General features: G+C 41.8%; 1 protein-coding gene across 2 annotated transcripts in view; it reads right to left on the bottom strand.

The window, feature by feature from the left end:
• Positions 1 to 258: 258 nt before the first annotated feature.
• Positions 259 to 27,503, bottom strand: part of PITPNC1 (phosphatidylinositol transfer protein cytoplasmic 1) — a 325,500-nt gene continuing 298,255 nt past the window's right edge. The window contains exons 8-10 of one of the 2 annotated variants that reach the window (XM_010379977.2): positions 22,350 to 22,413; positions 10,365 to 10,483; positions 259 to 4,947 (exon numbers count right to left, since the gene is read on the bottom strand). In XM_010379977.2, the coding sequence (XP_010378279.1) occupies positions 4,942 to 4,947; positions 10,365 to 10,483; positions 22,350 to 22,413 (189 nt within the window). In that variant the 3' untranslated portion in view covers positions 259 to 4,941. The remainder of the gene's footprint in view (positions 4,948 to 10,364; positions 10,484 to 22,349; positions 22,414 to 27,503) is intronic. The other variant, XM_010379975.2, reaches the window with a different exon arrangement.

The following is a 27,503-nucleotide window of genomic DNA, read 5'->3' as shown; positions in this document are numbered from 1 at the left end:
GCAAGGCCACAAAATGACACAGAAGGATGGCATCTGTGAGGATCAACTTTTGTTGATCCTGGTCCTTCAGCAGTGGCAGTGGTATGTGGATGGGAAAAATATCCATAGAGGAAAAGAAACAAGTCCATCAACCCACAAGTGAACAATTACTAATACTCCCTTGAGAATAGCTGAGGAGGAGAGAGAAAGAGAGAGAGAGTGAGCAAGAGAGAGAGAGAGCGAGCAAGAGAGAGAGAGAGAGGAAGCTACACTTGGAAAGAAGATTGCTTTGTATTTTATTTACAACAGAATGTAAGAAAAAGTGAGTTATTAACAATAATAAATAACTAGGGAGAAAAACACAGAACGGCCACAAAATGACACAGAAGGATGGCATATGTAAGGATCAACTTTTGTTTGCTTTGCTTATAGCCTGTAACGCTGTGTATTCCAACACCTGGTCCTTCAGCAGTGGCAGTGGTATGTGGATTAATTTACAAGTCAAGATCCCAGCTTGAATGTAAACACTAAAAATTACACTTGACGCTACATGTGAGTGGTACAGGTACAACACCAACTCAAAGACCCTCTTCTGGGTGATATACAGAAACCGAAGGGAAACTTGCAATTTGACAGACATGCTTTCAATTTAAAGCAAAAACATTGAGAGGCTTGTCCTAAAGTACTTGTTAATTTAACAAAATGACAATTATTAATGGCATCTGAAAATTTCCCAACATATTCACATTCTCTTATTACACTAACTCCTAAAAAGCTTAAACACTCATATTTCAAATGCAAACAGATTGTTTTGAAGGTAGAACGCAAAAGAACCCAGTGTTTTGCCTCAGCATGCCAACACTGTGCTACTGTGTACACTTCAGGTTCAGCAAGAATGAATAGTTTAAAATACTTTATTTATAATCAGATTGCAGTCACTGGACAGACTTTTTAAATCTCAAGAACTATGGCTCAGATGACAGATTGTCTCCTAGCCTACTGCGTCAGATGATCAGAAAGGTACTAAAACTATTTGGACAATTCCTCTCTATTGGATTATCTGATTACACATTGTATGCAGAGTCAGCTATACACTGACCCTTCTTAAGAGTAAAATTCCTGTTGACCTAAGCCAGCCAATGACCTATTACTTGTTGTCTCTGAGCCATGAAGAGATGCCAAAGAAAGTAGAATTTAAAAATACACATAAATACATTAGCCCTGAAACTTTTGCAGAGAATGATTCATCGAGATGTGTCAGAATCTATTCTCTTAGTTCACTGTTTATTACAGTGTCTTGAAAGAAAACCACAGTTACTTTTGCAGATATGGTGGTAAGTGCCTGCATAATATACCCACAACTGTGCTACTTAGAGATTTATTTTCAGGACCAACAACATGGCTAATAAATACTTCCAAATAAATTAAAATTTTCCCCACACACAGATGCAAAACCGTAACAGAAGGCTTGATAAATCAGTTCACCAACAAACCCATATTGTTTGAGTTACAACGGTGGCAACTAAAAGTGTCACGGCCTCCTTCGTTGTTATCCTTTTTCTTTGCTTTGTCTTGCAGCAGCAACCCAAAGTGAGAAAATGAAATGATCTTCAGAGGTGATTTCTAACAAAGCTTATGTGTTAAAAACACCAAGATCTTCTCATCCCAGGAAAGCACAACTAAAGCAAGAATGCTGTGCTACAGCCAACAAAATGCACAGGGGCACTTCACATTTGAAATTTTCCCAGAGTCATGAAACGTACAGTCATTTTGATGGTCTCCACTAACTTCAGAGATGAAGATGGAGTGAACATATGTGATATTCTATGGATTATTTAAATTTGGCTACCAGAGACTTAAAACCGATGGTGTCTGATTCACTATACTATATTTATATTTATATATATATATACACAGGTATAATACAGTTTTGGTGAACAAAGTTGAAGGTTTCCATATCGCAGACAGAGGCACTGAGTTAAGGATTCTATTTCCCCCCAAACATGCTTAGCAAATTCAAGTTTCTGCTTTTTTTTTCTTCTAATTTCCATCATGCAGCCATTTGACTTCCATCCTTATAAGAATTATTAATGTTCTGTATATATACATCCATTGCAGGCTTGTATTCCACAATAACAAAGTCATGTATACAGAATGTGAAATGATACTTGAAAACCAAGAGATATAAAATATTGAAGCCATTTATGCCTTTTGATGACTGGGTTAAATATGCAAAGCAGCTAAAGGAATAGCTACACCCCCCACCCCCTTTTTAACGCACACAAAGCACATGTAGACAGAAAAACTGAACATACTTTAAGAGCACACACATTTTTTTTTGGCTAAGAATCACACTACCATGGTAGCTTTGCAACTGATGTCTGTGGTAACATACTGGTTATAAAAGAAATGAAACTCACAAAAGGAAATTATAACTTAGCTTCCTAAAGCATATAGAATTGTTAACCTTGACAGCAGAAGCTACTTTATAAAAAGGGAAAATAGCAATGCTATTAATGGAAAAACTAGGTGCCAGATGTGTTAACAACCTGCACAAAATAAATACATTCTATATGAAAATAATGACCCCACCCCACCTTGATTTCAGCTTGCAAATGGTAAGCAAATACATATACTATTTCAGTGTCTTCTGAAAGTAGCATTTTGCTTTCTAAAGCAAAACATTTTCATTAAATACTACTGTGTGGAGAGGGAGGGATTGAGAAGTCCAAGGGGTCTGATAAAAGATTAAGTTTTCCCACAAGCAAAAATCATGCTTCCATACCATGCATAGAAGGTGTCTTACTAAGATACTACCATTCTTAGGGAAGAGATACACTGTTGATCTAAGCTATTTGCAATGGGTTTCCTTTGAGTTCTAGGTTTATTCTTGTTTTTTTTTTAAGCTAAGTATCAACCTATAGATAAAGAAATGATCTTGATAGTCTGACCTATGACTAGAAAACTTTGGTGCTGGGCTCATGGGGCCAGCGCCTGCACCTTGGGAGAGTGTTATCAACCTGAAAGACACTACACAGAGTGCTGAGCACTGAGAGGGAAGCAGGCAGGGTCCACTGGCAGAGAGGCTGTGTGAGAGAAGCAGATTATGCTCCTTGGTCTATTTTGTTTCCTTTGGGATCTGTGTTTTGGGAAGGTCCCTTTCCTGAGGTTGGAGGTTACGATCAGGAAGGCTAGCTGGGGCGTGGGCCTCGAAGTTGCCCAATTACTTCTTCTCTTCCTCTCTCGGAGGACAAAAGTCAATGCTGAGATTCTGCCTGCCCTCCCATCTGTGTTTAAAGGCAGTGAGGTGCAAAGGTGACAGATTTCTCTCTTTAGAGCAAAGGAGAATTGTCTTTCTGTCACTTTGATGAGTGATCTTGCCTCCTGTCAACCTTGATTCTAATCTTGCATTACCACTAGTTGAAGAAAGGAAAGCTAGACAGAAGGGCATCTATTATCACTCCTCCTTTTCACTCTACAAATAGGAGTCAGCAATTCCGCTCATTCTCTCCTCCCACTTGACAGTAGTTACTTGATGTACGTGACAGTCCCAATATTTGTATTTCAAGTAAGGAGCAAGAGAATGACAATCTTTTCTAAGGTCTGGTGGTAGACAATCTGTTCCAGGGAATTCTGGATGTTACTAAGAGTAAAACAAGAAAGGGGATGGGAGACAGTTCTCTTTTTTATGGTTCATGCACCAGACATTCTGACCGTGTTAAAGCCCAGTTAGCTTACTCTACCCTTGTACTTCTTTGAGTGGGTAGATAGTAAATGAATTCTATTCAATTAATTGCAAATTCTGAGAATCTTAATTGATGATGGAAGCTGACAAGTCAAAGTTTGTTGGTACCTGTAGAGAAAAAAGATGTTGCCTCACCTGGGCCTCTTGGTTCCTAAACTGAACCATTCCAAAATCAGTTATGGTCACATTTATCCATGCAATTCTTAAGGATTTCTGAGGCCACAAGGGCACAAAGGGGAAAGTTATTAAAAGACAGAAACAAGTAGAATCTTTATTAAATTCTGTGGAAGGTATAAATGAGTTATTATTAATTGCACTTGGAGCCGCTATAGCTTGATGATTAAAATTTTCAAAAGTTTAAAGAGTTAATTAGGCTCCAAATCCTGAGTCAGACTAACCAAAATAGGAATCTCAGTAACTATTGGTATTCAAGTATTAGTAATCAGCAGTTCAAAATTTAACAACTAAGTATGCTATGCCTGAGAGTATTTTGGAGAATTTTAGATTTGATGAGAGGAAACTGACTTTACTATTTTCTACCATACCTTGTAACAAAAGTGGTGCAAAGTTTTCATTCATTTATCCTTGAAGTGCATGCCAAACCTCATCAAATGCCCAATAACAAGGCTTCCTCTCGAACTTACAGCTATGTGGTTACAGAAGATTCCTTCTGTCCTTTGCAGGTCTTACATCTAATATGATGCTGTGTGGCATACTTAGGGAATCATATTCTACGTGAAGTTACTGAGTCACATGCACGCTCAAAGGTCAAAGGAACACGTTTGAGTGATAAAGCAGTCTTTTTCTCTATCAGAAGATTCTTAAAAAAAAACAAAAACAAAAACAAAAACAAAAAAAAACGAAAACCAATGAAAATATAAAACCCCGTAAGATATTTATATAAAGTTACTCAGATTTGGGCCGACATGGCTTATCTGAAGGGTGCATGCCAGGTAAATTCAGGGTGGCTTTTTTCTCAGGGTCTGGAAGTGTGAGCGTTTCTGGGGCAGACTTTTTCCGGGGCCGATCTTTGGGAACAGACAGAAATTCGGGTGCATCTGTGGAGAGAGGGGTGGATGGAGCACTAGAAGGCGCACTGCGGACAGAAGAAGGCAGCAGGGGGATGCTGGAGATAGAAATTGCAGGTGGGAAAATGCCGATTTTCTTGTTGGTGGCTTCCTGAGTGGCTCGTTCGAATTCTCGGACTTCATCCATTGTCATGTCTTCAAGGGGAAAAACAGAAAGAAAAATGAGCAGTTATTCATAAGAGAGGCAAATAGATTCATCACTACCCTTGTTTTTACAGGAACTATGGGAACCCTATCATAAAGGGGCCTCTCCCTATTATATACCCAAAGTATCATTGAAATACCGAACCCCTAGTTTTTTTTTTATTGGAAGCTACACCCTGAAAACAACCTTCCTTTAGGAATATCCATTTAAGATTTTCCAAAGCACTCTTCAGTGAGCATTTTAAGTATTCTCAATAAGGACTTGACAGTAGAGTACAGAACTAGACAGGGAAAATGTGTGCTTGTGTGTGTGTGTGTGCACCCGTGTGCATCTGTGTTGTTTTGGGTCTGGTGTGGGGTATTTGGAGTTATAATTAACTGGTCATCTTTTCCATAAAGATAAGGTAATTAAAACAATCAATAGCCCTGAAATGATACATATTATTGTCATTATTGTCAACTTTAGATCATGAAAGTATACCTTTATAGGATACACAGGTAAATTATCAGGATTTTTCAACATGCTATCTTCTTTTTTTTTTTTTTTTTTAATCTGAGACAGGATCTCACTGCATCACCCAGGCTGGAGTGCAGTGGTGCAATCATGACTCACAGCAGCCTCAACCTCCTGGGCTCAAGTGATCCTCCTGCCTTAGGGTCCCATGAGGCTGAAACCACAGGTGCAGGCCATAATGACTTGGTTAATTTTTTTGTATTTTCTGTAGAGACAGGAACTCGCTATGTTGCCTAGGCTGGTCTAGAATTCCTCAGCTCAAGTGATCCACCTGCCTAAGCCTCCCAAAATGCTGGGATTACAGGTGTAAGCCACTGTACTCAGGGCAACATGCTATCTTCTTAATCAATACATACACTTTTTTATTCTGAGGGGCCACAAAGATGCTGTTGTTTCTGGTTTCCTGACTGTGTATTGATCCTAAGAAGGTTCAGAGATTGTGTTTTAATAAATTCAGCTTCCAAAACACATAAATCAATAACATCACCACACCCTGTTAAACATTCCAATTTTAGTATATGTGCTGCCGAAGCGAGCACATGTTAAACATTCCAAAGCCAAGAAAATAAAACCATTTCTTGAGGAAACTTAAAAAGAATAGAGAATGAAAGGAGAGGATCATTTAATAGTGAGGATTCTATTTAAAAGGAAAAAAAGCATGACTTGGAATTCAACAAATAAGACAGTGATACCACCGTTAATAATCATTGTTGGATAATGTAGGTTTTCCAAATACCCGAAATGTTCTTATTAAGTGAGAAAGTAAAAACAGTATTTAAAAAAATGCAAATCTTTCCCTAATGTGTTTAATGTATTATATATACTTACTACATTTGAGACATAATATGTTGAAAATATATCACTGTGCAAAAATACAGTTCCTTAGTTCCTTCTCAGGGTCAGAAGCTCTATTATTACTGTTATTATTATTATTATTTTGAGATGGAGTCTTGCTCTGTTGCACAGGCTGGAGTGTAATGGTGTGATCTTGGCTCACTACAACCTCCACCTCCCGGGTTCAAGCAATTCTCCTGCCTCAGCCTCCCGAGTAGCTGGGACTACAGGCACGTGCCACCATGCCCGGCTAATTTTTGTACTTTTAGTAGAGACAGGGTTTCACCATGTTGGCCAGGCTGGTCTCGAACTGCTGACCTCGTGATCCACCTGCCTTGGCCTCCCAAAATGTTGGGATTACAGGCGTGAGCCACCATGCCTGGCCTTATTACTGTTATTATTAATTATTGTTACACTGGCTATCCCTGGTATCCTTTAACATTTTTATTTGCTGGGAACAGGGAAAAGAGGTAACGGGGCTTATTAAAGACTGAATCAAGGCCCAAGGCTTATCCTGGAGCAAAATGCGAAATCTAGTGCCCACGAATTTTCTATATCTGTTTTGGTCTCCCAGAGACCCATTTTTCATTCTTTCTTGTTCACTGCCATGTACTTAGGAGTTGAAACTTTATTAGATAATATTGGAGGGAATAACCAGCATGAAACAATATAGCCACTTTGGAAATACTGAGTATGTAATGAATATTCATAACACAGTATTAATCCTTAGGGCTTTTTTTTTTTTTTTAATGAGACAGAGTTTCACTCTTGTTGCCCAGGCTGGAGTGCAATGGCGTGATCTTGGCTCACTGCAACTTCCACCTCCTGGGTTCAAGTGATTCTCCTGCCTTGGACTCCTGAGTAGCTGGGATTACAGGCGTCCGCCACCATGGCCAGCCAATTTTTGTGTTATTAGTAGAGATGGGGTTTCACCATGGCCAGGCTGGTCTCGAACTCCTGACATCAGGTAATCCACCCGCCTCGGCCTCCCAGAGTGCTGGGATTACAGACATGAGCCACCGTGCCCAGCCTAATCCTTAGGTTTTATAACATCAGAGCAAACCAGAAGTATTTTTCACAAAATGAAATCTCTAAGAGGAGTTCCTGGGAACAATTATTAAAATTTTCTGAAAGGGAAAGTTTTTACAAAGGAAATAAATCATTGTGACTGTGTGGGTAAGATATACAATTCAGAATATATCAAGAAAAATTGTACCTATAAACAACAATTTTAAAAACATGGACTATTAAATGAGCTCAGAAGTGAGATTAAGGTTATATAAAAAGAGGCATTTATTTCACAATAAAGTTGAGACTGAGAAACATTTTAGTGAATCAGGGTATGGTATGTTTTTGCTATGATAACTGGATATTATCTTTGAAAAAGCAGACTTTCTTAATCAAGTGGCTGAATACATTGCTCTACTCCACACAGTCAGCAGGGGGCAGAAATAATCTAAAGCACAGAATTCTGATTTTCCACTCTCAGAGGCTCTTAGAAGTTCTCTTCCTTGAAGGCTTTAAACCTGCTCAATTGAAAAGAAGACTTATTTCCTTACTGCTGTGTGCATGGATGTTAATTTTGCCTAATTTCAATCTAATTTGTCCCTGCTTGGGTTGATGATCAAAAATTCATTTAGCACCCATGCAGTTTTTATTTGTGACAAAGAGCCACCTCCTGATTTTCACTGTTTTTCATTATGATGCAGGAGAAAGACTAAGGAAAAATAAATGAGCTCCAATTTCATGGAAATCCAGAGGATAATCGAAATGTCATAAGCATTCAAAATAACCACTTTGTGTAACTTCTCCAGCAGCAGGCATCTTTCACCCTGAAGTCACAGGAACAGCGCTGAGGGGCAGTCAGAGATTATGTGGGCTGTCCCATGGGAAGAACCACTCTATGTTATCATCTTCTACATAGTAAGCGAACTTTATTTTTTATTTTACTTTATTTTTTTTTTGAGATGGAGTTTCACTCTTGTTGCTCAGACTGGAGTGCAATGGTGTGATCTCTGCTCACTGCCACCTCTGCCTCCTGGGTTCAAACGATTCTCCTGCCTCAGCCTCCTGAGTAGCTGGGATTACAAGCATGTATCCCCATGCCCGGCTAATTTTGTATTTTTAGTAGAGACGTGGTTTCACCATGTTGGTCAAGCTAGTCTTGAACTCCCGACCTCAGGTGATCCACCCGCCTTGGCTTCCCAAAGTGCTGAGCCACCCGCCTTGGCCTCCCAAAGTGCTGAGTTTACAGGCGTGAGCCACCGCGCCCCTCAGCTGTGGACTTTAATTATAAAGTAATAATCACAGTAAAACTGAAAGAAAGCCAAGCCAAGGGCCTTATGAGCTGTGAGCCTTCTGGACTTAGAATGAGAAAATCACTGAGCTTAGCATCCTTCAGCCATCTGGTGTCTCCTCTTTTCCTGTGGTTTCCCTTGTTTGCCTGTCATATTTATAGTGAATGGCTTTCAGAGTGGTCGAGGGGGAACTGGGGCCCAACATTTCTAAAAGAAAAGGTAATTGAAAGTGATAGAAATTCAAGGAGAGTTTCCTTAAAGAGCACTTCTAGGGGGAAGTCCTACTGGAATTGGTCTGTGCATAGAGAGGAAACGCCTCTTGCTCCAACAGTTTCCTGCAAATCCAATCACTGCATGCAAAATGGTAGAAGAGTTAGGGCCCTTGCAACCACAAGGGCAATCACATGCAACCAGTTGCAGCACATGAGCCTTGCAGGGCACATTTCAAAGACATGCTCCAAAAATTTAACTAAAAATTTCCAAAGTGCAATCAGAAGGTCTTCACAATTCTAAAGGATCCATTTATGACAACAGCCACATCTAAATTTCCTAGAACTACAGCATTGAGATATATATATATATATATATATATTTTTTTTTTTTTTTTTTTTGAGACAGAGTTTTGCTCTTGTTGCCCAGACTGAAGTGCACTGGTGCCATCGTGGCTCACTGCAACCTCCGCCTCCCAGGTTCAAGCAATTCTCCTGCCTCAGCCTCCTGAGTAGCTGGGATTACAGGCATGAACCACCACGCCCAGCTAATTTTGTATTTTTAGTAGAAATGAGGTTTTTCCATATTGGTCAGGCTGGTCTCGAACCCCCGACCTCAGGTGATCCACCTGCCTCAGCCTCCCAAAGTGCTGGGATAACAGGCATGAGGCACCATGCCTGGCTGATTTTTTTTTGTTTTGAACACCTACTATGTATTATTCTGGAGACTGGGCTAATGGACATGAGGACTCTAGCTGGAACCTAAAGAGATCACAGCTCTGGCTGAAGATGCAAAGAAATGATTTGGTGATTATACTTTTCTTTCATATCTTTAGTTCCCCTCCATTAGCATGAATGATTGAGAGATTACGATACTTAAAATGCTGGCATACAGTATACAGTCAGCTGTCAATTTCCAGTGTGCAACGAAATAACTGAGGCTCTCTAAGGCTTATCCTAAGTCCCAGGGATCTGCTAGGCAGCTCAGCACATCCCCAGCTCACACCCCTTCACTGCTCAGCCTGTGTGTCTGCACAGACTGTAGCCCATCTTGAGATTATCCTAAGTAAAAAGGAACTGATTGGGTAAAACAGCTATAAAGAGCCACAGAAAGCTTTTCAAAGCAAATGTAAAGAAACCTAAAATAGCTGATGAGCCAGAAGCCCTCCCTTGAATGAATAAGTGAGTGTTAGCTATGTTTTTAAAAGTTACTGACATGTTATTCTAGTTTACATATGACATCCATTTTCACTCCTCTGCTCTTTTATGGCGCAGGCCGTTTTACTAGTCCCACAAAAATGTTTCCACTCTCCATGTTCTTGGTTTTATGACCGAAATAACCTCCACGTCAAGCAACTTTAAGGGATCGAAATGTCTGGAAGAGAGAGGTGACACTGCCCAATTTAGATCCAGCTCAGGTTCTGCAGCAACAGGCTCTGGGTGACGACATGTTTCTATGGAAGGTTGGGAACCGGCCACCTGCAGTATTTCCAAGATCAATTTACAAGTGCATTTGTGAAAGGGTGGGCAACATGTTTTAAAAATTCTACGTACACTTGTTTGGGCATGACTCTCTATGTCATCCACAGGGGAGGAATGCTGATTGCAAACTTTTATGTTGGTTTGTTCATGCATGTTTTTCTCGTATTCCCGAACATCATCCATTGTCATATCTGAAAGAGGTCAAGACGTTGGCAACTTCCGTTATTAGATGCAAACTTTCAATGGGGACACTTTAGGGAAAGATGGTAGCTGAGCAGTAGCCAAAGAGGTTTAAAAAAGCAGAGACTTGTCTAACTTTATGATGAGTAAGTCATAAAGTTAGCTAAACCAACCAAATGGGGAGTGAGGGCAAGGAAGTTAAGTCAAAATAGTCTTAGAACAGAGAAGAGTGGAAATTGTTTAGGGGTGATTCTTGTAAAGTGAGCTAGGTGGGTAGAAAGTATTAGCATGTTGGCAGTGCCATAGCCTGAGATCTCCTAAAGCATCATTAGAAGATCCCATTGGGGACAGAGGGTCAGTTTTGCTTGGTTTAATACTTACCTTCCATATAGCTTTCAAAATAGATTTAGAGGTTGTTTAAATCAATGCATTCGGCAACAGACAGGACACTTTCATTGCTGTTATAGGAGGCAGGATGTAGAAGGCAGAGCAATGATATTCACTGGTACAATTGAGGTTTGGTGCAATTTGCACACAGATGTAAATTTGCACAGAATGCATGGCGTCAGAGAGTGCAGGTCTATACTGAACTTCAAGTCTTGCCTAACAGCTTGAAAATGGCTGGCACTACTTCCTCCCACACTGATCTAAAAATAAAATGGCACATGACATGATTTTTGGCCCAAGTCTGCAGTTTTTCAGTATTTCAGGATAATGATCTCTTAATCTAGTGGTTCTCAATGGGGGACAATTTTGTGACATTTTTGGTTGTTAGAACTAGGGAAGGGATGCTACTGGCATCTGGTGTGCAGAGGCCAGGGACACTATGGAGCATCCTACAATGCACAGGACCCCCAGCCCGCAACAAAAAATTATCTGGTTCAAAATGTCAATAGTACCAAAGTTGAGAAACTTTGTCTTAATCCAGCGGATAAAAATTTTAAGGCCAGGCATGGTGGCTCATGCCTGTAATCACAGCACTTTGGGAGGCCAAGGCGGGTGGATCAGTTGAGGTCAGGAGTTTGGAACCAGCCTGGACAACATGGTGAAACCCCGTCTCTACTAAAAATATAAAAATTAGCTGGGCGTGGTGGCGGGCGCCTGTAATCCCAGCTACATGGGAGGCTGAGGCAGGAGAAGCACTTGAACCCAGTAGGCAGAGGTTGCAGTGAGCCAAGATGGTACCACTGCACTCCAGCCTGGGTGACAGAGCGAGACCCTGTTTCAAAAAAAAAAAAAAAAGCCAACCAACCAAACAAAAAAAACTTAAATAAGGAACCTATCCATCTTCAGTATGTGAAATGCATAAAAATGACAAGTAGTCTCACTTCAAAGACTTCTGTCATTTTATTCCTCACCCCTACCTCACTCCTTGGTTATTTTACATTTTATCAGCAGTATTCCCAGGTAGGCATTCCTCTGTTACTCTCCTGGCAGAACTGAACTTCATGCCCTTCACCAATGATGGTATGCCGAACAAAGTGCTTACTCTGCCACCCTGACCACTAACTGGCTTAGTGGGGATTTAGAGTGGGCATTCACAGCTGGAATTTTTCCTTAAGTATTTTCTGCATCATGTGGTTTGGTGTCTTTTTATATCCATCCATGTGTCATGTGAGATCCTCTTCATTTCCAAAGGGCAGACTTGCCAGGAGTTTATGATTTAATTCACTGTTGTCTGGGACCAAGATGGTGTGTGCCTCTAAATCCAGACCTGGACTATTTTATGTGGTAGATGATCCCCAGGTATACCTGGAAATCCTCAATCAAAAATGCGGTCCATAAGCAATGTAAGTATCAAGAATGCTAAGCAGCAGCCTGGCCAAGCAAGGAGCATGCTCTTCTTTTAGAAAATCGAGGTAACCAAAAAGCAATAAAGAGATGCTGCTTTGTGATGAAAACAAATGCATCTTAGTTAATAATAACAACACATTCTTTCGGTACAATCACTTTACTTTCAATGGCTGCTTATCAACATTTCTTAAACACAAATATATCTGAAATCATACTAGATGATCATGTTTAGCTAGAAGTTGAAAATTTAAAGAAGTTTCTGTACACATATGTCATTAGGGGGTGCCCCCCACCATCCCAACAGGCATGACAGTAATTTGGAAAACAAAAGCCAAGGAGTTATAGGTTTTTTTGTTCTACTGAATCCCCGCAGAAATCATACTTCATCTTTGATTAGCTCAACGTCAAGATAGGGGCTTAAACTTTGTGACTATGGGCTTTCAAAGATATATCCATTTTATGGATGTGAAAAAGGGTTTAACAACAAAGATATTCATTGCTGCCTTGTTCATAATAATGAAAAATTGAAAACAACCCAGGGGACTGATAGCTCTATGCAATCATCAAAAATTAGGTAGAAGAATAGTTAATACTAGAGAGAGATCCTTGATCTATTGTTTTGTTTTGTTTTGTTTTGTTTTAGACGGAGTCTCGCTCTGTCGCCCAAGCTGGAGTGCAGTGGCCGGATCTCAGCTCACTGCAAGCTCCGCCTCCCGGGTTTACACCATTCTCCTGCCTCAGCCTCCCGAGTAGCTGGGACTACAGGCGCCCGCCACCTCGCCCGGCTAGTTTTTTGTATTTTTTAGTAGAGACGGGGTTTCACCGTGTTAGCCAGGATGGTCTCGATCTTCTGACCTCGTGATCCGCCCGTCTCGGCCTCCCAAAGTGCTGGGATTACAGGCTTGAGCCACCACGCCCAGCCCTTGATCTATTGTTAAATAAAAAATAGGAGATAAAAAGGACTGTACGTAGCATATGAAATTAATTTAGTCAGAAAACCATTATCTACATTAAAAAAACACTGAAAGGATATATTTCAAAATGCTGACAGTGATTATTTTGAAGAGTTAGAATTACAGGTAATTTTAATTTCCTTCTTTTTGCTTATCTACATTTTTGAAATTTTCTACACTTGAAATTTTCTACATCAAATATGCATTGCTTGTGGAAAAGAAAAGAAAAAACATTATTTAAAAATCTATTATTTTGGGCTGGGCAGGGTGGCTTATGCCTGTAATCCCAGCACTTTGGGAGGCCGAGGTGGGCAGATCACCTGAGGCCGGGAGTTGGAGACCAGCCCGGCCAACCTGGTGAAACCCTGTCTCTACTAAAAATAGACAAATTAGCCAGGTGTGGTGGCACACACCTGTAACCCCAGCTACTCGGGAGGCTGAGGTACGAGAATCGCTTGAACCCGGGAGATGGAGGCTGCAGTGAGTCAAGATCATGCCACTGCACTCCAGTCTGGGCGACAGAGCAAGACTCTGTCTCCAAAAATAAATTTTTTTTATTTTGGATCATTATGAGATGGATACCATCAATTTGGAATTGGTAAGGAGAAGATGCACTTTTCCAGAATTTCTGTTCACTCTGGAAACATAATCCCCTGTTTTTTTCTTTTTTTTTTGAGACAGAGTCTAACTCTGTCACCCAGGCTAGAGTGCACTGGCGCAATCTCAGCTCACTGCAACCTCTGCCTCCCGGATTCAAGTGATTCTCCCACCTCAGCCTCCTGAGTAGCTGCGATTACTGGTGTGTGCCACCACACCTGGCTAATTTTTCTATTTTTAGTAGAGATGGGGTGTCACCATATTGGTCAGGCTGGTCTCGAACTCCTGACCTCAAGTGATCTGCCCGCCTCAGCCTCCCAAAGCGCTGGGATTACAGGAGTGAGCCACCATACCCAGTCATCCCTTATTTTTTTTTTTAAACAAAGAGTTAAGAAACTAAATTTCAGAAAATTCTATAAAAGAAAATCTCCCGATTTTGCCACATAGGAATGAACATTCCTAGTAGAGTAGTTCTCTAAAAGATGGTGATAATTTGGTCCCTGCTGTGCTAAAGGAAAATATGTTTGTCTAAATCCTGAAATATCCTCACAGACTATAAATGTGTATGAATATGATGTAAATATTTTCAGTATTTCTCAGTAATTTATGGAAATCCTAATCAAGTGGAAATGCTCCTGTTCAGGTTAGCTGGTAAAATGCACTGTCTAGCTTTTGCAACATATATGACCTCAAAATCTCTATAGAAATCAATGTTTTAGTAAATTCAATTACATGTGCCCAATGACAGATTATACAGTAATGATGATTCATCTTTATTACTGATTGATTTTCTTTTTTTTTTTTTTTTTTTTTTTTTTTTGAGACGGAGTCTCGCTGTGTCGCCCAGGCTGGAGTGCAGTGGCGCGATCTCGGCTCACTGCAAGCTCCGCTTCCCAGGTTCACGCCATTCTCCCGCCTCAGCCTCCGAGTAGCTGGGACTACAGGCGCCCGCCACTACGCCCGGCTAGTTTTTTGTATTTTTAGTAGAGACGGGGTTTCACCATGTTAGCCAGGATGGTCTCGATCTCCTGACCTCGTGATCCACCCGCCTCGGCCTCCCAAAGTGCTGGGATTACAGGCTTGAGCCACCGCGCCCGGCCTTACTGATTGATTTTCAATGATCAGAGTGACTTCAAACAATTTAGGTTCAGACTTCTTTGCTTCCAGCAAACAAATGCTTACGTGTATCAGCTCTTTTTTTTTTTTTTGAGACTGAGTTTCACTCTTGTCACCCAGGCTGGAGTGCAATGGTGCAATCTTGGCTCACCACAAACTTGGCCTTCCGGGTTCAAGCGATTCTCCTGCCTCAGCCTCCCAAGTAGCTGGGATTACAGCCACCCGCCACTACACCCAGCTAATTTTTGTATTTTTAGTAGAGACGGGGCTTCACCATGTTGGCCAGGCTGGTCTCGAACTCCTGACCTTGTGATTCGCCCACCTTGGCCTCCCAAAGTGCTGGGATTACAGGCGTGAGCCACCACACCTGGCCCAAACTCTTAATTAAAGGAAGCCCATGTTAATTACTTTGCAAATACACTGGTGAACAATCAGCCCTTCACTTATAGATTGTGAAAGGTCATAATGTACTGTTCCTAAATAAGGTTTCCTACATAAAGACTCCTTAAGCCGGCAATACTGGGGATAACTGCCTGATTTAAGAGAATATTGCAACTGGTATGGTATTTCTTCTGATAAAGAAAGTACATCCTAATATCTTTGAGACTCTGCTATCAAAGGTTAAACAGCCCTGGGAAGTATTTTGGGGACACACATGCCCTGCTCATCGTACTTCAGTGGGACAGTATTTCCTTTCCTTGCCCTCTAGAGAGGTCATTTCTTTTCTTCTGTTTCTTGCTCTCCTTCAGGTGAGGAGAGATCAGATCGCAGACTCTTATCTCAGGGCGTGAGGTCATACTGCATGGGGCCTGAGTAGAATGTTCTCCTCTGCCAGTGACTGGGCTGAGGCCAAAATCTCCTCCTCAACCATCAGCTCCACTTTGGCAAAGAGGCTCTGGTCTCAGGGGATTTGTTAATTGATAATCCTGTTAGTAAACATTTACACTGAGGCTAATTTTTAGCTTATATGAACGCCACCACACAGAATAGCTTTGCACATGTTGTACATGTATTCATGGGCAATTTGTATTTCTTTTTCTTTTTTGAGACAGAGTCTCACTCTGTTCCCAGGCCGGAGTGTAGTGGTGCCATCTCGGCTCACTGTAACTTCTGCCTCCCAGGTTCAAGTGATTCTCCTGCCTCAGTCTCCTGAGTAGCTGGGATTACAGGCACGTGTCACCATACTCGGCTAACTATTTTTGTATTTTTAGTAGAGATGGGGTTTCACCATGTTGTCCAGGCTGGTCTTGAACTCTTGACCTCAGGTGATCTGCCTGTCTCAGTCTCCCAAAGTGCTGGGATTACAGGCATGAGCCACTGTACCCGGCCTGATGTGTATTCCAGAATAAAATTCTGGAAGTGGATTGGCTGGGTCATAAGTTGTTTGTGCTTATCATTTCTATGGTGTATTTTATTAAACTGGATTATCATTTTATATTGAAAACTAGATATAATCACTCTTAAATTTAAGAGTGATTTTGCTATCAGATGGGCAAAAATTTTGCTATCAGATGGGCAAACGTCCTATTTTCTTGTCTTTCTCATTACATTTCTTGTGATTAGTAGTAAGTTTACTGGCCATTTGCATTTCTTCTTCTATGATTTACTTATTCATATCCTTTACCATTTTCTTGAGTTATTGATTTTTTTTCTTTTTTTTGAGATAGGGTTTTGCTCTGTCATCTAGGCTGGAGTGCCGTGGTGTGACCATGGTTCACTGCAGCCTTGACCTCCCAGACTCAAGTGGTCCTTCCACCTCAGCCTCCCAAGCAGTTGGGACTACAGGCACACCATCATGTCCGGCTAATTTTTAAATTTTTTGTAGAGATGGAGTCTCCCTGTGTTGCCAGGGCTGGTCTCAAACTCCTCAGCTCGAGTGATTCTCCTGCCTTGGCTTCCCAAAGTGCTGAGATTACAGGTGTGAGCAACCACACCCAGCCAAATTTTCAATTTATAGGACCTCTTTATGTATTATAGATAGTAATCCTGTTGACTACATATGTGGCAAATACTTTCCCCTAGTCTTTTATTTTAGCTTTGTTTATGGTGGCAATTTTCTTTCAATCATTGTATTTTTAATGAAAGGAGGTTAATGTCACAGGAAGTGGAGGCAAGATCTTATGTTTGAAAGGCCTTTAGAAGTCAGTTGAACACACATGGAAACTACAAATGCCCTTGAACAAAGCATCTGCAAGCGTGAATTTTCCTTCATTGTACCACACAGTTGCAGCAGCAAACATGTTAGAAAGGGGAGTCTTCTGTTCTAATTCAATGATCTGTGCAATGGCACATTATATTTTATTTCCCTCTACAAACATTTCCCTTTATTTTCAGGCTCCTTCACCAAAACAGAAGTCATTTTTACATCATTCTAAGTCAAAATAAAAGTCTTGAACAAGTAGTTGGGTCAGGGAGGCTCCAGAAATCATAAATAAGAATGGATACTCCTTTGGCTCCAGCAAAATGGTAGCCATCCTTTGAGAAATGCCATTTTTAAAGTCCTTTACAATGATTATAAATTCAATACATGCTTCTTACAAAAAGCTTAGAGTAACTCCATTTTTTTTTAGTGGAAGTAGCCAATCCTCAAAGTGTGGTGTATACCTTTTCCACATAATTCAGACCACTAAGATCTATAACTATAATCTATAGTTGTGATTTTTGTTTTTTTGAGACAGAGTTTCGCTCTTGTTGCCCAGGCTGGAGTGCAATGGTGCGATCTCAGCTCACTGCAACCTCTGCCTCCTGGGTTCAGGCGATTCTCCTGCCCCAGCCTCCTGAGTAGCTGGGATTACAGGCGCCTGCAACCAGGCCCAGCTAACTTTTGTATTTTCAGTAGAGACGGAGTTTCATCATGTTGGCCAGGCTGGTCTCGAACTCTTGACCTCAGGTGATCTGCCCACCTCGGCCTCCCAAAGTGCTGGGGTTACAGGCGTGAGCCACCGTGCCAGCCTCATAGTTGTGATTTTTTTTCTGTAGTTTTTAATTGGGAGCAGGGAGTACGCAGGGGAAGGGTTCATGGGTTCCTCTGAAAATCTGATGGAAAGTTATAGATTCTCTCCCCAGATAAACGAATAGAAGCACACACACATACAAAGTTGCATTGGAAAATGCCGGCTTGGTGAACTCAACCAGCTAATGCAACCCCTAGCAGGCTTCTTTCTCCATTTTAATCTTGCTTCCCTCATTGTTAGACCTGCTCTAGGAACTCCAGGCTGATTTCTAAGCCACTTTCATGAGACAGTGTGGTCTACACCAGCCAGAACTCCCTCTCCCTCATACTTTTTGATTAGAGTCAGGTTTTCAAAGACATTCGTGAGGTTCACCTCAATCATAGGCTCCTTCTGGCAATGTTCTGCGTTCCTTTCTGAAAACACTGTCAGATTTGTAAAGCAAAACCATGCCTTTGTGAAACTGGGCTGCCTATTTTTATCCACCTTCCCTCTCACCCCATTTCCTGAAATATGTTGTTGTTATTTCTCTGATTAGTGTTCTAGTCATGCAGAGAGACCCAAGGCTCATGGATAAAGACCAATCACAGCTTTGAAAGACACTCAACTCCTCCAATATGGAAATGGTTACACTTTACAATGAACATGAGCAGAATAAAATCTCTTTAGGGTAACAGTTTCATGACAGCCAAATGCTGAAACTCAGAAGAGATACAAAATTAATCCTTGGCTGACAAATGATCACTACCCTCAACAATGTCCTTTTTTTCTTGACTCTTAATTAAGCACTGGAGGTGGTGAGTCTAATTAGAGAGAAAGACATCTAGAGCTGCTCATGCATCAGCATGTACAGTTTGCGCACTGTATGAATACACAGCAGAGGGGGCCAATGGGGCTAAAATTCAGCCCTAAGCCCAGAGCACCTGCTGAGTCTGCCCAGAAGGGGCACCTTTTTCTAATTCATCTGAGGAAAGGAGAGCTTTTTTTCTAATTCTCACAAGAACTCAGAGTAAGAATTTGGGTTCCTGCAATCATTTTAAAATTTATTTTATTTTTTGTTTTTTAGAGACAAAGGCTCGCTCTGTCGCCCAGGCTGGAGTGTGGTTGGCCCTGTAGACAGCTATGATTCTCTAGTTAACCTATTTGGATTGAATCAATTAAATTGTCCTTATAACCCAATGTCTCCAGTCTGGTTTATAGCCCATGTCATAAGCCAGTAGTTCTTAAAATTTAGCCAGCAACAAAACCATCTGGAGGGCTTGTTAAAACAATTGCCGGGCTAGACCCTCAGAGTTTCCGAGTCAGTACGTTTGGGGTAGGGCCCGAGAATATGCATTTCTAACAAATACCCAAGAGATGCTGATGTTGCAGGTCCAGGGACCTTACTTTGAGAACCAGTGCTAGAAGCTATAGCTATAGGCGAGGATTTATTTTGGACCTTTTCCATGTTTACTAATGAGAGCTTCACTGAGCCTGACCAGATCAAATAAAAATAAGTCGTTCAGGTACCCCAAAATGGAGTGGAAGGGTAATGCTAGTGGGCGCTTAGCCTGGGTACCAGTGGCACACATGGTCCACAGTTCCCAGAATTACTTTGCATACGGGACTGAGAAGGCACTCTGTGGACAGGAGGCATTTCCATTCATTTGATTCACCGAGTGTCTGCATCTGTGTGATGAAGGAGCCACTGTTTTCCTGGTCAGTAGCTCAGCTGTGGGTACTGACGGTTGCAGTAGCTTACATGAAATTAACAGTGTAGTTCTCAGACCATTTGTGAGTGAAAAGGCTGTTTGTTTTGGTTGGAGCTATGTCAGTGTATGCAAGGGGAGACCCGCCCTGGGGAGTGCAAGGCGTTCTGATGATCCACATTCACTAAAGCCCACACTGTTGTTTTGTGCTCAGATAAGGGAAAGGCTTTTTGCACAATAGACCCCTTAGTTGTTAAATGCCTCCACTTCACTCATCCTAAGTAAGTGCGTGCTCTTTTTTGAAGGTATCCAGATTCAGGGGAATCTCCTGTTTCCTTTGGTACATTATTCTAGCCTTGGGCTCCTGTTATAATCCCATAATTCTTTTTCTTTTTTTAAGAGATGAGGTCTTGCTTGGTCACCCAGGTTAGAGTGCAGTGGTGCGATCACAGCTCACTGCAGCCTCCAGCTCCTGGGCTCACCAAGTGATCCTTTCAGCTTGGTCTCCTGAGTAGCTAAGACTATGGACATGTACCACTGTGCCTGGCTAATTTTATTTTATTTATTTATTTATTTTGTAGAGATCATGTCTTGCTATGTTGCCCATGTGGTCTCGAATTCCTGGGCTCAAGTGATCCTACACCCCAGGCCTCCCAAAGTGCTGGGATTACAGGTGTGAGCTACCGTGCCTGGCAGGATTTTTTTTTTTTCAATTTTTATTAGAAATTCCTAAGTCTTGGCCGGGTGCAGTGGCTCACGCCTGTAATCCTAGCACTTTGGGAGGCTGAGGTGGGTGGATCACGAGGTTAGGAGTTCAAGACCAACCTGGCCAACATAGTGAAACCCGGTCTCTACTAAAAATACAAAAAAATTAGCAGGGCGTGGTGGTGGGAGCCTGTAATCCCAGCTACTTGGGAGGCCGAGGCAAGGAAAATCACTTGAACCTAGGAGGCAGAGGTTGCAGTAAGCCAAGATCGCTCACTGCTGTACTCCAGCCCTTATGACAGTGCGAGACTCTGTCTCAAAAAAAAAAAAAAAAAAAAAGTCCCTAAGTCTAAGTCTCTTCCTTGCCCTTTGCCCTAGGCTCAGCTGAGATGGAAGAGTCAGGCTCCATCCCCCATCCCCTTTCTGGCCTTTCATTTACTAGATACCCAACCACGTTGGGTTTTCTTCCTATATCCTGCCTGTAATCAAACCCTCTTTATTATTCTGTCCTCTTGATCAGAATCCGGCTATTCTTTTAGCTGAAAAATCTTCTTTGGCGCTCTGGCAACAGAGAGAAACCTATCCAAGTGCCCTGTCTGTTGGTTTTCAAAGTGGCAGGTTTTTGGCCCTTCAGGTACCTCTCTTTTTGCCAAACTTCTAATCAGTTTGCACCTATGATTCTTTAAATATCCTTTTGATATTTCCTTGGTGTTGGTAGTGAGGAAACCGTGAGCTCTGAGGAGCACAAGTTGGGAGAGACCAGAAGTTCTTATCCTTTCTTGGGGTCTGTGCTCCCTCTGAGAATCGGAGAAAAGCTCCCCAGAAAAAAACAACCAGAAAGATTTATTTAAGGATCAGCGGAAGTAATCACAGGAGACTCTCCTGCCTGCCTCACAAAACGCAACTAGAAATAGACAGGTCTCTGGGAGACATCATGACAATGTGGCAAGCCAGTGCTTTTGCGGCATGAGAGTGGCATTCTGTGGGTGTGTGATAAGAAAGCGTTAAATGATCTGCATTTGGACAAACCCAGAAAGGTGCATTTGCGCTTCAGAAGGTGCAGATCTGGGAAAACTGCAAAAGGAGGTTAAAAAAAAAAAAAAAAAAAAAAAGAAAAGCCCGTAGCTTATAGAACCATGCCTTTTAAATGTGGCAAAGAAATCGCTAACAATACTAATAATAATGACTGTCTTTGCCCCTTCCGTCTAACGTGTCCTTTTACTTTGGTACCTTCTGCTCAGAAAAGGGAGGGAGTTGGTGAAACAGTGACAGAAAAGGACCAAAATGCAATCTAGGTTATACTCAGAACAAATTTAATGTGACTTAGGAAAAGGCCAAGGAGGAGGGCATTTCATTAGACAATCGACCTGAAAATCAGATCTAACCTAAGTCACTGGTGGGGCGTGTTCCTTTCTATTTATAGCCAAGGACGGTAGCCATCTGATGACTGATTCTGGGAGTGCAGAAAATTCATGTGGACAAAACAAGACTGCTGAGGACCTGGGAAGGATGGTCCATCCATCATGGGATGAAGCTAACCTTGTTTTCATTTGCTGGAAATGTGTAGAAATCGTTTAACTCTTCCCAGATCATGAACAAAAAAGCCAGAACAATAGTTTCAATTAGGATGAACCGGGCACCTATGCCTCTGTCTGCCCTTGAATTTTTGCAGAACCTATATATATTTGGTGAGGGGTGGTTTCAAATGTTTTCTGAATCAAAGGACTGCTTTTACTTGACAGGATGCTTCAGACAGCTTTGATCTTGAAGTTTAGCATACATTAGGATGGATTTGAAACCCATCTAACAGAAAATGATGGAGCCGTGCGTATCAACTATGTAAGCATCAAACATCCTGAGGTTCCTACTTAGTCAATAATTCCGTGGTTATTTTAGACCAAGCTTCTATAATTACATCTTCATTATGCTTGGCAGACAGTGCTATTTCCAACACAGGAAGCAACAGCCTTGCCTTTGCTGTTGTCCTTCTAGGTAGCAGTTGAAGCCAAATGGACAGAAAGCCCAAGACAACATGAAGTTGTTCTACAAGTTATTTTGGAGAAATTGACTTACCATACCACTCATCAACCCATGCAAAAGCCTGTCTATGTCCAATCAGCAGAATGTCTCGGACTACCTAAAAAGTAAAAGAAGGAGATTGAAATAATAGCATCGTTGATGAAAACTATTTGGAAGACAAGTTGTTAACAATTCTGGGAATCTTTGCGATTACAGAGTTCTTAATCCCTCTGTCTGTAGGTGATGACAATTACAGGCTGTCTATAGGTCCTATAGTGCTCACACACCTCCAGCCCTTCCCCATGCTGTACATATACTTGCAGTATATTCATCTCCTTGTCTTATTTGAGAGTAGTGCTGGGTGTGTGTACAAACTAATGACAAATACTTGACAGTCACACAGCAGTGATACAAATAAATCTCTAGGTTAATTACCTTGAAGTTTTTCTCTCCATCTAACTAAAACAGCATCTACTTTTCATCTGTGGGAGGGTGTATGTCTCACTGGTTGGTGCCAGGAGGTCATAAATGTTGGAAATCTAGAACACTTTTCTAGGCAGCAAGTCACTTTTTTTTTTTTTTTGGAGACAGAGTCGCTCTGTCACCAAGCTGGAGTGCAGTGGCGCGATCTCGGCTCACAGCAACCTTCGCCTCCAGGGTTCAAGCAATTCTCCTGCCTCGGCCTCACGAGTAGCTGGGACTACAGGCATGTGACACCGTGCCTGGCTAATTTTTATAGTTTTAGTAGAGATGGGGGTTTCACCATGTTTGCCAGGATAGTCTCGATCTCTTGACCTCGTGATATGCCCGCCTCAAACTCCCAGAGTGCTGGGATCACAGGTGTTAGCCACCACACCTGGCCGACAGCAAGTCACTTCTAAGCAAACAGCACTTAACATTCCCTCTTTTCTGATGACGTGTCCTAAAAAGTGAACAGCACTTAATGTTCTCTCTTTTCTGATGACATATCCTAAATATTGATTCTTTTTTTTTTTTTTTTTGAGACAGAGTCTTGCTCTGTCCCCCAGACTGAAGTGCAGTGGTGCAATCTCAACTCACCGTAACCTCTGCCTCTTGTGGTTAAGTGATTCTTGTGCCTTAGCCTCCTGAGTAGCTGGGACTACAGGTGTGCGCCACCATGCCTGGCTAATTTTTGTATTTTTATTACGGACAGGGTTTCGCCATGTTGTCCAGGCTGGTCTCAAACTCCTGGCCTCAAGCAATTCACCTGCTTTGGCCTTCTAAAGTGCTGGGATTACAGGTGTGAGCCACCTCACCCAGCCTAATTCATTTTTTTAATTGTATATTTTAAAATAACTTAGAGTGTCATTGGATTGTTTGTAACACAAAGGATAAATGCTGGAGGGGATGGATACCCCAGTCCTCACTTTGTGCTTATTTCAGATTACAGGCCTTATGAAAACATCTCATATACCCCCTAAATCTTTACACCTACTATGTACCCACAAAAATTATTTAAAAAATAAATATTGATTCAATTTTTCTGTTTATCTTTTTTTTTTTTTTTTTTTTGAGATGGAGTCTTGCTCTGTCCCCAGGCTGGAGTGCAGTGGTGCGATCTCGGCTCACTGCAACCTCCGCCTCCCTGGTTCAAGTGATTCTCCTGCCTCAGCCTCTTGAGTAGCTGGGATTACAGGTGCCTGCCACCATGCCCGGCTAATTTTTGTATTTTTTTTTAGTAGAGATGGTGTTTCACCATGTTCGTCAGGCTGGTCTCGAACTCCTGATCTTGTGACCCGCCTGCCTCAGCCTCCCAAAGTGCTGGGATTACAGGCATGAGCCACCATGCCCAGCCTCAATTTTTTTTTTTTTTTTTTTTTTTTTTTTTTTTTTTTTTTTTTGAGACGGAGTCTTCCTCTGCTGCCCAGGCTGGAGTACAGTGGCCGGCTCTCAGCTCACTGCAAGCTCCGCCTCCCGGGTTCACGCCATTCTCCTGTCTCAGCCTCCCGAGTAGCTGGGACTACAGGCGCCCGCCTCGTCGCCCGGCTAGTTTTTTGTATTTTTTAGTAGAGACGGGGTTTCACCGTATTAGCCAGGATGGTCTCGATCTCCTGACCTCATGATCCGCCCGTCTCGGCCTCCCAAAGTGCTGGGATTACAGGCTTGAGCCACCGCGCCCGGCCTTCAGCCTCAATTTTTAAACAAACATAAATGAAGGTGTAAGATACAAGATAAATAAATATCCTTTTAGGTTTGACTTTCATGTAATAGAAGGAGAGAAAAAAGGCAGTTTCTTTTAACTATCATTGAAAGGATGAAAAAAGAGACCTGAACTAGAATAGAACATAATGGGAATGATAAGCTTGACTGGACACAAAAGGGATGAAATTGTTTCTTATGGTGACACATAATGGCAATAGAAGGCTAAGGAAAATAGCGTATACCATTTGTGTGTGTGCGTGTGTCTGTGTATGTGTGTGTGTGTGTGAGATACTGTTCATGTGTTTTTATTTCATGGTATTCTTTTCCATCCTGGGTAAATATGTCTTTTTACATTTCTTGGATACTCACAGTCTCCCTCCAACATTCCTTTCTTCCTGCCAAACAAATCCAGTGATTGTCAAAAACCTCTCGTGGAAGGTTGAAGCATGTTTCAATAAATGAAGGATTTTAATTCAGTGAATTTGCAGAAACAAGGAAAGCATTTATAATGAAGTGTTTATGACTGCAGGCCTCTGGATATCTAGTGAGGCTTTTATGACTTGAAAGTAGGAAACACATAATGAATACAAGAAACAACACGTAGCTATACACACTTGAGTGCTGAGTGTCTCAAATTCATGGAAATCAAAAGAACAGCATCGAGGCATCAGTAAATGTACCCTACTACACGAAGCACAACACAGCTGTCGGCTGGAAACAAGAATTCAATAATGTGCTAATGGCTCGCTTTCGAACATTTTTTCCCCTTAATTGTGAATAGATTCTTAAAAAAACAAAAGTGTTCAGAGAAAGGCATCCCTGGCACCTTCAACCCATGCAAATGCTAGCCTCAGATACTCATTAGCGACTCACGTGCCAGAGCAGGTGTGTTTCTGGAGTGTCAATAACACTTCATTATATTTGGAAAGGGCAAGGCATAAATCTTACAGGTGTTTTCAAGAAACAGATTCTCAAAACTAGCTTGAGTCAGCTGTGAGAAAAGAAACACAGTGGACCCTGGGGCAATCTAAATATGGCCTTTTAAATTATTATTATTATTATTATTATTATTATTATTATTATTTGGAGACGGAGTCTTGCTCTGTCACCCAGGCTGTAGTGCAGTGGTGTGACCTAGGCTCACTGCAGCCTCTGCTTCCTGGGTTCAAGTGATTCTCCTGCCTCGGTCTCCCGAGTAGCTGGGACTACAGGAACCCATCACCATGCCCAGCTAATTTTTGCATTTTTAGTAGAGATGGGATTTCACCATGTTGGCCAGACTGGTCTCGAACTCCTGACCTCAAGTGATCCACCTGCCTTGGCCTCTCAAAGTGCTGGGATTATAGGTATGAACTGCGCCCAGCTTTATTTTTATTTTGCATTATTCTCTTTTTAACTGACAACTCTGGCTTTGATAAATGTGCTTTGTGAGTAGAAATAAAATACGCTATGAAGCTGGGCGTGGTGGCTCACGACTGTAAACCCAGTACTTTGGGAGGCCAAGGCGGGCAAATCACTTGAGGTTAGGAGTTCGAGACCAGCCTGGCTAACATGGTGAAACCCCGTCTCTACTAATAATACAAAAATTAGCTGGGTGTGGTGGCACGCACCTGTGCCTTAGCTACTCAGGAGGCTCAGGCACAAGAATTGCTCGAATCTGGGAGGTGGAAGTTGCAGTGAGCCGAGATCACGTCACTGCACTCCAGCCTGGGTGACAGATTGAGACTCCATCTCAAAAAAACAAAACAAAACAAAAGAACACTATGATAGTGGCCCTAGAAAGAGGAGGTCTTTTTACCTTAAAAAGCCACACATAAAAAGGGATGCTGTGGGAAACTAAGGAAGATACTGTCTTACATAGACACAGAGCTGAGGCTGGAAAACATGTACTTTAGGAGCTGTAATTGCTTTCCTGTGCGATAACCAGGACACAGGAGGAAAACAGGGGATCCTGGAGCTTGATTTCTATGTATCACATTTCATTCTGGCTCCTGGCTGGCTGGCTGGGTTCTGGAGCACGGGAGAGGAGAGCCATGCTTCTGTGTTCAAGAAAACACCCAGGGCTCTCATGTTTTTTTTGTTTTTTTTGTTTTTTTCTTTTTAAGGGCTCTCATGTTTGTGCCAGAGTCCGCCATTTACCATGAGCCTGAGTTATGAGGGTTCAAGAGACTGGCAGTCTAGTTCTTGGACCTAAATTCCAGAACTAAACTTTTTATTGTTAACTGGACCCCAATCTCAATAGACAAATCCATCTAAGTAATGAAAAGCTGAGTGCATTAAGGTTAAATTCCAGTGACTCCAAAATAATTTTGGAAAGCTACTCTTTATCAGTTTTTAAGTGGAAAAATAAACAGATAACCAGCCTATCTGGAATGTAGAGACAATTTGAGCAGTATTTATTCTTATGAAAATGAGAGCAGCTACAAAGGGCAATGCTCAACACTGCATTTCCCATTTTTTTCTCCCATGAGGGACAGAGTCATGTTAGAAACCCTGAGAAAATATGGATCATCACCAAGTGGGATTCTGCTACAAAATGAACATGGTGGCCAGGCGCGGTGGCTCACGCCTGTAATCCCAGCACTTTGGGAGGCCGAGGCGGGCAGATCACGAGGTCAAGAGATCGAGACCATGCCAGCCAACGTGGTGAAACCCCGTCTCTGCTAAAAATACGAAAATTATCTGGGCATGGTGGCATGTGCACCTGTAGTCCCAGCTACTCGGGAGGCTGAGGCAGGGGAATTGCTTGAACCCGGGAGGCATAGGTTGCAGTGAGCTGAGATCGTGCCACTGCACTTCAGCCTGGTGACAGAGTGAGACTCTGTTTCAAAACAACAACAGCAACAACAACAACAAAAACCAAAATGAACACGCTTAGCCAAAGTAGGTATACAATTGAAATCTGCATCCTGAGGCTGTTAACAATTCTTTGGTAACAGAATTATTATTATTATTTCCTTTTTTTTTTTTTTTTTTTTTGAGATGGAGTCTTGCTCTGCCGCCCAGGCCGGAGTGCAGTAGCACAATTTCAGCTCACTGCAACCT

Source organism: Rhinopithecus roxellana, chromosome 19 (genome assembly GCF_007565055.1).
Source record: "Rhinopithecus roxellana isolate Shanxi Qingling chromosome 19, ASM756505v1, whole genome shotgun sequence".
Taxonomy (NCBI): Eukaryota; Metazoa; Chordata; class Mammalia; order Primates; family Cercopithecidae; genus Rhinopithecus; species Rhinopithecus roxellana.
Note: the sequence above shows the minus strand (reverse complement) of the source record. Positions and strands in the feature narration are given on the sequence as shown.